This window comes from Carcharhinus amblyrhynchos, chromosome 23 (assembly GCF_965287045.1).
Source record: "Carcharhinus amblyrhynchos chromosome 23, sCarAmb.v2.hapA, whole genome shotgun sequence".
In the NCBI taxonomy this organism is placed as follows: domain Eukaryota; kingdom Metazoa; phylum Chordata; class Chondrichthyes; order Carcharhiniformes; family Carcharhinidae; genus Carcharhinus; species Carcharhinus amblyrhynchos.
The window spans coordinates 43,929,010-43,945,220 of NC_137346.1; the positions used below are offsets into that span (position 1 = coordinate 43,929,010).

The window sequence follows — 16,211 nt, forward strand, 5'->3', positions numbered from 1 at the left end:
AGAGAGATGGGAGGAGGGGCTGGGTTGTGTATCTGACAGCTTGCAGCAGCCGAGAAGGCAGTTAAAGAACGGGGAAACCTTGGTTTTGTAAGTAAAAAGAAAGATAGTCCGAGCCTTTGGCAATCACTGGTTAGGTCACAGCTCCAGGACTGAAGAGCATTTCTGGATCATGATGTGGAGATGCCGGCATTGGGCTGGGATCATTTGTGGATACCATAGTCTAAGAAGGATGTTGAGAGAGTGTGTGTACAGGGAAGATTTATGAAAATAATAACCAGGCGTGTTGTGCAAGTTAGATGAACAAGTTGGAGAAACTGGGATTAATTTCTTTAAAGCAATGCAAGTTAAAACACCATCGAATAGAAGTGTTAAAATCATCAACTATTTTAACGAAGAGTCAAGGAGGACAGACTGTTAACAATTGGTCAGTAACGAGATGGCACAAAAATCTAAGATGACTGACTGAGGTGGAATCAACAGAAATTTCTTCAGCAGCTATCTGTTACGATCTGGAATGCACTGTTTAAAAGGGTGCCGAGATTCACTACTTTCTGAAGTGATTTGGACAAGTACTTGAAGGAGAAAAATCTGCAGGGGAAGGGGCCATAGGAGTGGAACTGGCTCCTCCAGATGTCAGCAGAGGTAGGTTGGGGTCAGGTGATGTGCTGTATGATTCCCTGATTGAGAGAGAGGAATCGGTTTCACTGAGTTGCTGTAACCAAGTGGAGAGCCACCCTCCGGAACTCTACGCCAACAAGTCAGGTGAATGAGTGTCTCGGGGGCTGCTAATGCAGGTGAAATAAAACACCAGTAAAAGTCACAAATATGGAGAAAATTTTAAGCATGGTCTCTTTGAGTCACTGAATGGTTACAGCACAGGAGGAGGCCACTCGGTTCATTGTATCTCTGCTGACTCTCTGAATGAGCAATGCACCTAACGCCATTCCCCAACTTCTCCCTGTAGCCCAATCATCCTTTCCAGATAATAATACAATTCCTTCTTAAATACTTCGATTGAATCTGCCTCTGCCACCCACTCAGACAGCGCATTCCAGATTTTAACCTTAATCTCATGTCCCCAAAATGCCCCATAATGTGCTTTATGAACAGTCTCAACATACTGCATCCTGTGCCAGCTGCTGGATAAAGTAGAGTGTCTTCAACACGAGGGTCTGCCCGGTAACAAGACCGCTTGATGCTGTATCGGAGAAAGAGACACACTCTTGATTGGATGGTCTCAAGTAACCACGAATACTTAGATGCTTGATGCCAATACGCACGTTATTCTCATCCTCTTGACGGGGACAGAGAAACTTTACCATCAGATACTGGGGAGAAAAAAAATAAACGAACATAAGAAATAGGAGCAGGAGTCGGCCATCTAGCCCTTCGAGCCTGCCCCGCCATTCAATAAGATCACGGCTGATCTGAAGTGGATCAGTTCCACTTTCCCGCTTTCTCCCCATAACCCTTAATTCCCTTGTCTGTCAGAAACCTATCTACCCGTGACTTAAATATATTCAGCGACGTAGCCTCCACCACTTCAACGGGCAGAGAATTCCAGAGATTCACCACCCTTTGAGTGAAGAAGTTCCTCCTCAACTCTGATCTAAACTGCCCCCCCCCCCCCCCCCCCCCGCCACTTATCTTGAGGCTGTGCCCTCTAGTCCTGCTGTCCTTTCTAAGCGGGAAGAATCTCTCTACCTCTACCCTATCCATCCCCTTCATTATCTTATACGTCTCTATAAGACCCCCCCCCCATTCTTCTAAACTCCAACGAGTACAGACCCAGTCTATTCTATAAATGAAGATGGAGTTCACTCACTATCACCACAAAACATCATTCCACAGAAGCAGCTGAGGAGGGATTTTACCATTAGCTTTTGCCCCTGAATAAAGAATGAGCTGAAGCTACTGAAAACGTAGACCTGGAATATTAAGTGCCCATGACAAAAAATCTCACCAAGTTACTTCAACAGTGTTTACTGTTCACAGGAAACCCACTGCCATATTAAGCAATAGCAAGGATCCTCAAGTTTTAACGCAAACCTTTATTTCATACGATACAAAGGCATAAAGCCATGTCACCTGCCTGAAATTAATATATATTAACACTCGGAAAAATAAAAATTCAAACTATTTAATGCAAAGTAAACTTATAATCTGAGAAGATCAACTTGACCAGCCACATAAACGTTGAGGCCAGAAGAGGAGGTCAGAAGTCGGGAATTCTGTGGTGAGTAACTCACCCCCTGACTTCCCAAAGTCTGTCCGCCATCTACAAGGCACAAGTCAGGAGCGTGATGGAATACCGCCCACTTGCCTGGATGGGTGCAGCTCCAATAACACTCAAAAAGTTGGACACCGTCCAGAACACTGGTACCTCAATGACCTTAACCATCACTCCCCCCTCCACCAGCACACAGTTGGAGTACGCACTGCGTGATTCACCAAAGCTTCTACGACAGCATCTCCCGAACCCACGACTTAGAAAGGCAAGAGTAACTGGCACACGGGAACATCTGCTCAAAGTCACTCATCCAGATTTGGAAATATATCGCTGTTCCTTCACTGTCAGTGGATGGAAATCCTGGAACTCCCTCCCTAACAGCACCGAGGGTGTACCTACACCTCATGGACTGCAGGGATGCAAGAAGACAGCTCACCCACCACCTTCTCGAGGGCAATTAGGGATGGGCAATAAACGCTGGCCTAGCCAGTGACACCCATTTCCCCATGATGGAATTAAAAAAAATCCCCATCCTGACTTAGAATCATAGAAACCCTACAGTGCAGAAAAAGGCCATTTGGCCCATTGAGTCTCTACCCACTAATCCCTCTAACCTACACATCTCAGGACACTAAGGGGCAATTTAGCATGGCCAATCAACCTAACCCACACATTTTTGGGCTGTGGGAGGAAACCGGAGCACCCGGAGGAAACCCACGCAGACACGAGGAGAATGCGCAAACTCCACACAGACAGTGACCCGAGCCGGGAATCGAACCCAGGTGCCTGGCGCTGTGAAGCAGCAGTGCTAACCCACTGTGCTATCGTGCTGCCCACAACTTGAACTATATCGTCACTCCTTCAGGATCACTGAGTCAAATTTCAGGAGTTGTCTTCCCAATAGCACTGTAGATGTGCATTAGTTCAAGCAAGCCGCTCACCAGCGCCTCCTCATGGGTGGTTTTTGGATGGGCACTAAATGTCAGTCTTGCCAGCTCTGCTCACATCCCATGAATGAATACAAATAACCACAATCCATCAACATGCCCACATGGCATTTACTGAGCTACTGTCTCATTTGGGTCACTAGTGCAATATCGTGCTTACTGAATCTCTGCGACAGTCTAGAAGACAGTCGAAAAACCTGATCACACTTATTAAAACATTTCTAGCAGTGTTGGTTCAAACTGAAATGGCATTTAAATCGTAACCGTCCCAACAGTAAGGGAGCTGGCTCCAAGTTCAGCACCACCGCCTAGAATAATTCTGCAAACAAGCAATCCTATTGATACCAGAAGCAAATCAAACCATGTTACAATTGACAGAAATAACCAATACACAGGTGACACCTACTGGCACCAACTGGAACATCAACTATTTATAACAAAAATCTTGCCTGTTTATTGTTCACAAGAAACATATCACCATATTCAGTAATTGCAGGGATTCTCAAGTGTAAAAACACACTTTTCACCCTTTAGACGATACAATACAAAAGGCATAAAGCTACGTAATTCACCTGAACATATATTAACAGGTGGAAAAACAAATTACTACTTAATTTCAGAGCAGACATTCTACCCAGTTTCTTATAAAGCAGGTAAACGGCTAATCAATACGTATTTCAGTAAGTAACAAACACATCAAATTTACAGATCTCATCATTCCTTGTCTCTCAATAACCTGAGCTGTGAATTTCAAATGTTAGAGATGACGGTGTGGGACTGGGGAGAGCACAGTAAGAAGTCTCACAACACCAGGTTAAAGTCCAACAGGTTTATTTGGAATCACGAGCTTTCAGACCGAGCTGAGGAAAGATCAGTGCTCCAAAAGCTCGTGATTCCAAATGAACCTGTTGGACTTTAACCCTGGTGCTGTGAGACTTCTTAAAGACGTTAGTGACACTGCTGGTCCTTCTTTACCTTGCTGATGCGACAGGTCTGTAACTTTACTTCTGTCTCATTCCATTCTTCTTCCAGTTCAAACCAGCCAACGGGATCATCTCCATCCAGATCGACACTCTGGTTGCTGTGCCTGGTGTAGAGAGAGAAAAATAATACATCAGATACAAAACCAGATCACAAAAGCCATTTCCAGGACAATAGCAACAAGTGATGGGGCAAATACTGGCTTATAACGATGCATTTTATTGACATCTTGGTCAAATCTCACCTGAAAATTTGACTTAAAATAACTCAAGTTTCTAACACAACCACTATTCCCGATTTTCAAATATTACGCTCCCAAGCAGTTTTGTGTTGGCAGGACTGTGAGGGAGGTAGTGGGACAGAAGAAAAATACATCGTTAAGACGGTGGCGCGGGCTCGTTGGGCCAAAGGGCCTGTTTCCCGTGCTGTGTTGTTCTTTGAAAGTTATGTTATTATAGGAGTGGCACAGTGGTTAGCACTGCTGTCTCACACCGCAAGGGACCTGGGTTCAATTCCAGTCTTCGGTGACTGTGAAGTTCCCACATTCTCCCCATGTCTGCCTCGGTTTCCGCCAACAACTCTGAGATGAAGAGTCCTGTGTTCCAATGCCTTGAGCAGGTTCACTGGGAATCAGGGAAATGAAGCCATTTATGACCCTCAACTTCACAACAACTTTAAACAAAGCATTCCAACAGGTGGATTTGTACAGAACTAACAGCACAGCCTCTTAGTCTCACCCACAATCCAAAAATGTGCCTGTTAGGTGGACTGGCCGGCTCGGGTCACTGTCCGTGTTGGAGTTTGCACATTCTCCTTGTGTCTGCGTGGGTTTCCTCCGAGTGCTCCGGTTTCCTCCCACAGTCCAAGGATGCGTGTGTTAGGTCGATTGGCCGTGCTAAATTGCCCCTTAGTGCCCTGAGATGTGTAGGTTAGAGGGATTAGCGGATAAATATGTAGGGATATGGGGGTAGGCCCCGGGTGGGATTGTGGTCGGTGTAGACTCGATGAGCCGAAGGGCCTCCTTCTGCACTGTAGGGTTCTATGATTTCTATGAAATTGTCCCTTAGTGTCACAAGATGTATAGGTTGTGGGGGGGATTAGCAGGGTAAATAAGTGAGGTCAAGGGAATAGGATGGATAATCGGCCTGGGTAAGAACATAAGAACATAAGAAATAGGAGCACGAGTAGGCCATCTAGCCCTTCGAGCCTGCCCCGCCATTCAATAAGATCATGGCTGATCTGTCGTGGCTCAGTTCCACTTTCCCGCCCTCTCCCCATAACCCTTAATCCCCTCTCTTATCAAGAACCCATCAACCCGCTTCTTAAAAATATTTAGCGAGGCAGCCTCCACCACTTCAACGGGCAGAGAATTCCAGAGATTCACCACCCTTTGAGTGAAGAAGTTCCTCCTCAACTCCGTTCTAAACCGCCTCCCCTTTATCTTGAGGCTGTGCCCCCTAGTCCTACTGTCTTTTTTGAGCGGGAAGAGTCTCTCCACCTCTATCCTATCCATCCCATTCATCATCTTATACGTCTCAATGAGATCTCCCCTCATTCTTCTAAACTCTAACGAGTACAAGCCTAGTTTATTCAGCCTCTCCTCATAGCTCAATCCCCTCAACTCCGGTATCAGCCTAGTAAACCTCCTCTGCACTCCCTCCAGGGCCAAAATATCTTTGCGCAGGTGCGGCGCCCAAAACTGCACACAGTACTCCAGCTGCGGCCTCACCAATGCCCTATACAGCTGCAGCAAGACCTCCCTACTTTTATATTCAATCCCCCTCGCTATGAAGGCCAGCATCCCATTCGCCTTCCTGACCACCTGCTGCACCTGCAGGCTGGGTTTTTGTGACTCATGCACAAGGACCCCGAGGTTTCTCTGCACCGTCGCCTGCTGCAGTTTTTCGCCACATAAGTAATAGTCCTTCCTACCATTCTTCCTACCAAAGTGGACCACCTCACACTTGCCAACATTAAATTCCATTTGCCATTTCCTGGCCCATTCGCCCAGCCTATCTAGATCCTTCTGCAGACTCTCCACACCCTCCGCACAATTTGCCTTTCCCCCAATCTTGGTGTCATCAGCAAATTTCGACACCTTGCACTCGGTTCCCTCCTCCAGATCATCTATATAAATGATACTCCGTGGGAGAGTCAGTGCAGACCTGATGGGTCGAATGGCCTCCTTCTGCACTGTAAGGATTTTATGGTTCGACAATTCTATGATTAACGTTCGACAAGTTCTGAACACTCTGGAGATAAGAAATCGTATTCAACTTGACAATGCGCTTAGATAGGGGTTGCTATAAGCCTTTCTTTAACACCAGCTCCTTCCCAGAATGTTTTTCAATGGAGAGCTCCTCACTTCTCCCACCCAGAGAGGGACCACTGCTTTCCATTGTATTTGGATCAGGAGCTTCCCAAGTTGCCCTTTAGAAGATGGTGGTGAGCTAGTTTCTTGAACAGCTTTAGTCCCTGAGATGTAGGTACACCCACAGTGCTCTTAGGGAGGAAATGCCACAATTTTGACCCAGTGTCAGTGATATATTTCAAAATCAGGATGGTGAGTGACTTGGAGGGACATTGCTCAGGTATCTTGTCTTTCTCAGTAGTAGAGGCCTTGGCTTTGGGAGGTGCTGCCCAAGGAACCTTGGTGAGTCCCTACAGTACATCTTGTAGATGGTACACACAGGCTGCTACTGTTCATTGGTAGTAGAGGAATTGAATATTTGTGGGAAGGGGTAGCAATCAAGCAAGCTGCTTTGTCCTGGATTGTGTCGAGCTTCTTGCATGTTGTTGGAGCTGCACCCATCCAGGCAAGTGGAGAGTATTTTATTGCACTCCTGACTTGTGCCTTGTAGATGGTGGACAGATTTGGAGAGTCAGGAGAGGCAGTGATCCTACTTCTGGACCAGAAGCTCCAGGTTCAAGTCCAACACCAGGACCTGTTGATCACAGAACAAGTTCATAACGCAATTGAACAGGCTGATAATCAGCTCGGGAACCCTTCCATCACTCCCTCACTATCCCCAAAGGGAAAAGTGTGTATTGCTGAAGATACCCAAGAAAAGCAATGTGTGGCAGCTATGCATGACATACAACTGACGCAACTCATACAACAAGGTCATGATTTTATAGCACAAACACTCAAAACTTGTACCAAAAATATTCACATTGGCACTTCAAAGCAATTTGCACTTGTAACTACTCAAACTGGGGAAACAGCGTGTGATCTAAATTACTCACCTTCCCTTTACAAACTGTCGGAATTCTTGCAGCTTCCATTTATTGTACTTTTCAAACCTCTTAAAATGTTTCTCCGCATCAAAGGTTTCTGACTCATCATTATAAGCAAAAATTAGACCACATTTGGCTCCTTTAGCACCATTATGGACCTGAGTGAGGCACAGAAAAGATTACATGAACTAACCATATGTATATACCATTTCCTGGGCAGCTAAATAATCGGACATCTAATGGAAGCCCCAACAAACATGATTCAGGGGTGGTGCCTTCAACATGGAGAAAGTCCCAAGAGAAGGGGAAAGGCCAAAGACAGAGCATGGAAAGAGGAGGGAGGAAAGAGAACAGACTAGAAAGGGTAGTGCCATGGATAGATGATGCAAACATGTTCGAAACGGACGACCTTTAAAAACTAAGATAACTCAGAGGACCAAACGGCACAGAAAGGACTGAGAAATGGTGAAGCGAAGCTCTGGAAGAATCGTAGAAGATGGTGAAGTTCTTAAATTCAGAACATTGAGATATAGGAAAAGGCAATTGGTCAGTGAGAAAGGGAAAGGCAACGGAGGTGGTGATAAAACAAGTGGGACTTTGACAAGGTCAGGATAGTAGAGGAGAGCCGGGCTTTGAATAAGGGAGTTTACAAAGGGCAAATACAGTGAGGAGACCATAAATCAAGTGTGAAGGTGATTGATATATGGATGGTTGGGCAGGTTGGGAGGCAGTTGAGCCGTATCTGTGTCCATACCTTGATCCTGATCTGGGAGACCTGGATGGACAGTTTTGTTCTTGTTGACACAATGAAGCTGGCTCGTGTATGGCCGGCCTCAGACAGAAATCCTGCAACAGATCAAAGGCAATAATTCACAGTAGTTGATACCAAACTACATTCCCAAAGTTAAAGATCCCTTTCCCCCAACCTCTCCGATGACAAAAATCCAAAGGTATCTTCCTGCACTCCTGAAAAGACACCAGGAGGGCGATTTCCCCAAACGGAGACTTTCCAGCCTTTTTTTAGGAGTACTTAGTGGGATGGATTTCCGGCATTGTGTGTGTGTGTGTGTGTGGTGGTGGTTTGTGCTGTAGATGGTGGACAGATTTGGAGCGTCAGGAGAGGGCAGTGATCCTACTTCTGGACCAGAAGCTCCAGGTTCAAGTCCAACATCAGGACCTGTTGATCACAGAATGAGTTCATAACGCAATTCAACAGGCTGATAATCAGCTTGGGAACCCTTCCATCACTCCCTCACTATCCCCAAAGGGAAAAGGGTCTCATTTTGCTGGAGGGGCTGTCATCAGCGTGCTGAGTGAACCACTGTGTATGCACCGACTTATCAGTAGGGATACCAATGCACTGCCCACGACCCCCTCTCAGCCAACCCCAACCCTCCCCCCAACCAACAGCCTGGGCCAGCCTCGATCACCAGCACCCCTCCTCCCCAACCCTCCATCTCACCTCATGCCTCATGCCCCCCGCCCCATCTCCTTGCCACTTCCTGGTGCCCATTGGGCACTGATGCACTGATTTCCAGCGCAAGGTTCATTACATTAAAATAACAATGACCTGGGAAAATCACGTTTGGCTGGACGCTGGTCATGAATCCCGTTACAGGCCCCTCCATTGACATTTCTTAGCCCAATGTGCTACTTGAGTAGCGCAGCCAGCTGGGAAAATCACACTCCAGATATCTCCCCCACCTCAATAAAATTCCGCCCCCACTACGTGTTTTCCATAGAAGTCCCTCTCCCCAGAGACAACTGTTGACTGCCATTGACCCACACCCTTTCTTCCCCGTCCTCGCCTCCTTCATCTCTTCCTCCGCCCCTCATTGTACCAGCATCTTGTGGAGAACCACGTTTATAACATTTACCGTCTCCCAGCAGTGATTCATAGAGGACAGCAGTCGGCCCGAGTCCCTTCTCTTTTCCTTCTTTGGCATCACAAGCCTCCACAGTCAACTGCAGTGGCTTCCCTGCAAAAAACCAAATCTTTAGCAGGCAGTTTCAAAACACACCAAAAACAAACACGTAGCCCCAGGATATACAAGTTAACTCATCAGAAACGGTCACACTTCCAATGGTCATTAAAATAACTTGGTTCATCTGACTGGGAGCCCACCATTCCTCAGAAGACTTTCATCTTCCACATGTTTAGTTCACAGGTTCTAGGAAAGCTAAATGCTAAGCACAGACAGAATATAGACAATAATGAATCGTTTCCTTCTCCACTATATTTAAACCATGACCACCCTATACTTCACTCATTCATTCAACAAAATCAAGGCTGATCTAACTGAAACCTCAATTCCCCATTCTATCTACCCCGGTTAACCTTTGAGGATTCAGTTTAATTTTGGGGAGTCAGACATGTAAGAGTGCTGGGCTTACTGTGGATAATGCAGGAAAAAGTAAAGCGATAGAGTTTTACAGCATTGAAAGAGGTCCTTCGGCCCATCATGTCTGTGCCAGCAATTAGGCACCTATCTATTCTAATCCCATTTTCTAGTTCTTGGTCCATACTGCCACTTTTCCTGAAGAATACATTTTATAAAGTTGAGATAATATAGAAAAATTAAGCCTTGATACTTTAATGCTCTCCATATAGTTTAGACAGGCTGTTGATCCCTGGTGCTTTGGCTAGTTAGGATAGCATCATAGGGGCGGCACGGTAGCACAGTGGTTAGCACTGCTGCTTCACAGCTCCAGGGACCTGGGTTCGATTCCCAGCTCGGGTCATTGTCTGTGTGGACAATTGCACATTCTCCTCGTGTCTGCGTGGGTTTCCTCCGGTTTCCTCCCACAGTCCAAAGATGTGCGGGTTAGATTGATTGGTCATGCTAAAATTGCCCTTAGTGTCCTAAGATGCGTAGGTTAGAGGGATCAGTGGGTAAAATATGTAGGGATATGGGGGTAGGGCCTGGGTGGGATTGTGTTCAGTGCAGACTCGATGGGCTGAAGGGCCTCTTTCTGCACTGTAGGGTTCTATGATTCTATGATAATACATCAAATACGACAAATGCCACGTACAACGTTAAAAGTATTTTCACGTTAACGCCACGGTTTTCACCAAATCTATTAATTTGAGATTAACGTTTATACAGAAAACTGAATTTGAATGGTTCTAAAGTCGAGAAAGGCACTGTGATTGGCCAGCTCCAACCTCCTTTCGACAGCATTGATACCCCCAACCCCTTTCTTTTAAATTATCGATCTTGATGGGAATCATAACAGTAAGACTCACCATATTTCTGGAGCTGGTTTAGTCGTACGGATGCCATTGCAGTGAGGAGTGGAGATGCCTCGTATTGCATGTCCAAGTGATCACTGATGGTCAAAAGCGATCTCAGCACTTTAGCTATGCTTCCTCTGGCCAAAGCAAATGCCAGGAGAGTCAATTCTGCTTCAGGACTGGCACAGCAACTGAAAAGGCAAAGGTACACGTCAACAATCACCTAAAACATTCTCCTGTCCCATTGCGCCGGAGATTCCTGCGGCGCCCAACCCATGCTGGGCATCTTGTTCCGATAGCGTCTCCCAGCCCCGGGTTTCTGGTGGGTCTCTGGGCCCGCTAACATCTCCCACCCCTACCAGACTAGGTCACTCCAGCGGAGATCACTTTCGGGAAGCTAGCGGCCCAACTCCATTGGAGTGAAGTGGGGGGCAATCCGGGCCCCCCAGAGAGTCAGGCAATGGGTGGGTGGTGCCCTCCTGGGCAGTGCCAGCCTGTGCCTCTGGCACTGCCCAACAGGGCACTTTGGCACTGCCCATCAGGGACAATGCCGCTGCCAGTCTGAAACTTAAGCAGAGGGAGGGAGGCAAGCGATCGGGGCTGAGCATTGTTTGGGGGGCGGCGGGGGGAGGATGTTGATACTACAGGGACCTAAGTGACCTAGCAAATCACTCAACTGTATTCAAACATTCAATCACTATTCAAGTGATGTCTTTTGGCTAAGATAAAGATCAAGCCCAAGATGGGGCAAAACGCCTTTTCTTGTCATCTTGAATCCTTTATGTCTCTCTTGCGGGAACCAGGAATTAGATTCAATTTGAATTCGGTTTCTGCAGCAAGTAAGGAGATGGGTTCGGGTCTGCCCCGCTCACTCTGCACATTGGCTTTGCAACTCTGAGAAGGGATTTTTTTTTTAAAAGATGCATTAAATGCCGCCCTGGCCAGTGTTGATCATATCCAGAGAATGAATAATTAAAATAAATATGAACACAGCTAATAAAACATGCGTCTTTGAGAGGTTCAGAGTAACAAATGAACCAAAGTCAGACTGCTATCTGAGGTGACCAGGTAGCTGTGCTAACTTAAGCATACGATTGTAAAACCCTAGACAAAAAGCTATTTTATCTTGAAATCAAAGTTTAATACCCATTTCCAATTCAAATAATATTAAACCAAGTCCATTTTCCTTGACCAGATTTTGTCAAATGAGCGAAAAGGTCATGTTGAAATGGTCGGGCTTATTCTTCCCCAGAGACAACCCTCAGCTACAGATTCCTATTAAACTGATCTTTCAATGTGTCAAGACATTTTGTTCTTTCTGTGTGAACCCAAAGTTAAAACACTTGAGAAGGGAAAATGCTGGAAATACACAATGGCAAAGTTAATATTTCAGGGCAGTGGCCATTCACCAGAAGTGGAGAAAGATTAAAGATGTAACAGTTTGAGGGATGTAACAAAACAGTGGAGGAGAGAACAGAAGAAAAGTCCGAGATAAGATAGAGGCGGGGGAGATTAAATAACAGATAAGATAATGGTACAAGGCACAAGGGTAATGGGATAAGTAAAGAAACAAAATACATTTCCAGAGGAGATGTAAATGGCAACAGCAGAATTGTCAGTAAGAGTTGCCATCCAAAGAAAACGGGAGTGGTGGCTATGACCTGAAATTGTTGAACTCAATGTTGAGTTTAAAAGATGAGGTGCTGCTCCTCAAACTTATATTGAACTTCATTAGGACAATACCGGAGGTTAGAATGGGGGTGGGATAGAGAATTAAAATGACAGGAGATAGAAACTCAGGGTCATAGCAACAGATTGAATGGATGTGTTCTGCAAAATGAGAACCAATTTGTGTTTGATCTCACCAGTATAGAAGAGATCACATTGAGCCACAGTCACAGGCCCTTTGGTCCATTGTGTCTGTATTGACCATCAAACACCTATATGTTCTAATCCAGCATACAGTCTGTAGCCTTGTTTACTACGGCATTTCAACTGCTCATCTAAATACTTCTTAAATGTTGTGAGAGTTTACATCTGTACCGCCCTTTCAGACAGAGGATCTTCACTGGAATTTCATTGTAATGTTGCTGCAAGCTTACTTGTAACTAATAAATAAACTTTACTTAAGGGGAAAGGTTCCTTCCTATCTACCCGATCTACGTCCCTCATAATTTTATACACCTCAAACATGTCCTCCTCAGCTTCTCTGCTCTAAAGAAAGCCAGGCCAGTCTCTCTTGACAAATGAAACACCCCAAAGCCCAGGCAACATTCTGGTGACTCTCCTTCTTGCCCTCTCTAGTTGCAGTCACATTCTTTCTATAGCATGGCAGCCAGAACGGAACACATTACTCTGCGGCCTAACAAGCATTTTTATACAGCTCCATTATAACCGGCACGCTTTTATTTTCAATACCTTGATTGATAAAGACAAGTATCCCATATGCCTTCCTAACCATCCTATCTCCTGTCCTGCTGCCTTTGGGGATTTTTGGATATGCACCCCAAGATCACGCTGGTCTCTATCCTTCCTAGCAACTACCATTCATTGTACACTCTCTTGCCTTGTCAGTCCTCCCAAAATTCATCGCCTCACACTTTGCAGGGTTGAACTCAATTTGCCTCTTATCTGCCCATCTGATCAGCCGGTCCAGATCACCCTGTCATCTAAGGCTTTCAGCCTCACAATTTACCACATTATTGGAAATGGAGAGCAGCAAGAACCATATACTGGATTGAAATGACTGTTTTGCTTGGAAGGAGTGTGTGGGGTCCTGGATAGCGTCAAGATGGAAACGGGCAAACACTGCATTTCCTGTACTTGTGAGGGAGCAGCCAAGAGAAAGGAGGTGATATAGAACATAGAACACATAGCACAAACAGGCCCTTCGGCCCACAAGTTGCGCCGATCATATCCATACCTACCAGGCCTAACTTTAACTCTCAATCCCACTAAATCCCACATACTCATCCAGAAGTCTCTTAAAAGACCCCAGCGAGTTCACCTCCACCACCACCAACGGCAGCCAATTCCACTCACTCACCACCCTCCGAGTGAAAAACTTACCCCTGACATCTCCTCTGTGCCTGCTCCCCGGGGGAGGGGAGGATAGAGAGATTGGAAATTCATTCAGAAAAAGGAGATGGTTAGTAGCAGGAAGCTACAAATTGTTAAAATAGCAGAATGAGTCACCTCTCATCATTCAATCCCTTAACACCTTCATCCCTCGTAACATGTGACAGCCCTCCAATTCTGCCTTGAATGAAGCTGCCACTGCCCACACTCCCCTGCCTGTCTGAGCTTGTTCTTACATTCAATCTTTCTTTGACTTCATTCATTTCATCTAGATAAAAGGATTAATTGGAACCCATAGACTTCTTAGATCTGCCTTTTCTTAGGATACACGGAAAATTTTCTTCCATCCTATTCAGATCTCCATCCTCAGAGAACCACCTATCCTTTACTTGGGCACAGAGGCTGGGAATGGAGCTGTATGAGAGTTATGATATATACCTGAACAATGGTCAACTTAAAAGTCGACCCTGGATTTTTGGTCAAAAATCTTAACTCTGCATCATTGGCGGGGCAGTGAGAGGGAGGAAGCAAGCAATACAAGCTGTGAGAACAAGTATTGGAGAGGGGGCGGCGCACCACTCGGCCCTGCGGGGGGAGGCCGGCATGCCACTCAGGCCGAGGGAGGAGCGCGGCGCCACTCGGGCCAGGGAGGGGGCACCACTTGGATGGGGGGGGGGGACAGTGCCACTCGGGCAGGGGGATGGCGCTGCTCAGCCGGGGGGGGTGGGGGGGGGGGGGGATGGCGCCAGTGGGGCAGCATGCCAGTTGGGTGGGGACCACACGCCAATCGGGCAGCGAGACGGCACACCAGTTGGGCGGGCTAACAACAAATGGGAATGTGTCTCAGATCAGGAAGGGTTACATCAAAACGGCACTGAGTGAGTCAGCTCTGACAGGAGATTTCAACACCTTGCAAATATTGCACGTGTAAGTCCCTTACCTTCTGCCAAAAACACCTTGTTTCAAAACATCTTGTTTTGCACATGTTTATAGGGTATTTGACAGAGATAGGTTTTATCCAGAGTGACTGACTGGATTGCAGTGCAGGAACGTGGTCAATCTCCCCTCTCTGATTCAGAGATAGTGACACCCTCTTATCAGCCCTCACCAGAAATTAGCCAACCAGGAGTTGAACACTAGACTGCTGGACTCAAGACTTTTTAAACCACAAACATACAACTGCCGTAAGGTTTTCATATCAATATCTTCCATGTTGTGTCCATTGAAAACTTTTTTTTGAAGAAAAGGGTAATTACCTAAACTATCACAGAGGGAAAAAGAGAGGTTGAAGTTGCTGCTTTTGAATATCCACGATTACAATGAAGATCACAAAAAAAGGGTCTTAGAATCATAGAATCCCTACAGTGACGAAGGAGACCACTGACTGTTCAGTCCATCGAGTCTGCACTGATTCTTTGACAGAGTATCTTACCCAGACCACCTCCCCAGCTCCATCCCCACAACCTCACATATTTACCACGGCTAATCCATCTAAACCTGCACGTCCTGCTGGGGCAATTTGTAAGATATAAGTAATAATAATCTACTGAACACATAACTCACATTTCATAGCAACTGCAAAGAAACATAACATCCCAAATGCTTCACAGAGGCATTTATTAAACACAATCAACAAAGAAGTTTAGGGAGGGGGTTTTAAGGTTCACAGCCATAACATCTCAGAGTGTGGGTGCCAATGGTGAAGCAGAAGAAATTAGAGATGAACAAAAGGTTAGAATTAGAGGAACATGGAGTTCTAAGTCTTGCAGAGTTGGAGGAAGCTGAGAAAACCGATGGAGTCATTGACACTGCATCCAAAATCCTTTCAAATGATCACAGTTTAAACTTTATTTATTAGTATCACAAGTAGGCTTACATTAACACAGCAATGAAGTTACTGTGAAAATCCCCTGGTCACCACACTCCAGTGCTGTTCAGGTACACTGTGGGACAATTTAGCATGGCCAACGCACCTAACCAGCACATCCTTCAAACTGTGGGAGGAAACTGGAGCACCCAGAGAAAACCCACACAGACAACTGACAGGAATTGAACCCGGTTCCCTGGCACAGTGAGGCAGCAGCGCTAACCACTGTGCCGCCCTGTCACCCCACGAGTCCTTGACGATCCATAGGCAAAATTTACCCTGCAATCCTGATGAGGAAACTGTCCACTTTTTCCAGCACGTTTGATGACATGAAGCTGGGCAGCTCTGTGGATCCTGCAGTTAGCGACAGGGGTGGCATGTGCTGCAGTGCTTTCCTGAAGGGAGAAGAGAGAGCAGCAAGTAATTCTTCCGAAATCAGGATTAATGGTGTCAACTGAAAGATGAGTTAAAAAAAAAATTGCTGTGCATCAATATCTATGATGTGGAGATGCCAGCGTTGGACTGAGATAAGAAGTCTGACAACGCCAGGTTTAAGTCTAACCGATTTATTTGATAGTAAACTCGCAAGCTTTCGGGGTTTGCCCCTTCGTCAGGTGAATGGAGAGTTCTGGCCTC

At 46.0% G+C, this 16,211-nt stretch overlaps 1 protein-coding gene across 3 annotated transcripts in view; it reads right to left on the reverse strand.

Annotated features, from left to right (window-relative positions):
- The window catches only part of zzef1 (zinc finger, ZZ-type with EF hand domain 1), a 242,207-nt gene that overhangs the window by 177,557 nt on the left and 48,439 nt on the right, over positions 1 to 16,211 (reverse strand). For all 3 annotated transcript variants that reach the window (XM_080211009.1, XM_080211011.1, XM_080211012.1), the window contains exons 7-13: positions 15,854 to 15,970; positions 10,643 to 10,821; positions 9,273 to 9,374; positions 8,150 to 8,241; positions 7,405 to 7,553; positions 4,153 to 4,264; positions 1,122 to 1,328 (exon numbers count right to left, since the gene is read on the reverse strand). In XM_080211009.1, the coding sequence (XP_080067135.1) occupies positions 1,122 to 1,328; positions 4,153 to 4,264; positions 7,405 to 7,553; positions 8,150 to 8,241; positions 9,273 to 9,374; positions 10,643 to 10,821; positions 15,854 to 15,970 (958 nt within the window). The remainder of the gene's footprint in view (positions 1 to 1,121; positions 1,329 to 4,152; positions 4,265 to 7,404; positions 7,554 to 8,149; positions 8,242 to 9,272; positions 9,375 to 10,642; positions 10,822 to 15,853; positions 15,971 to 16,211) is intronic.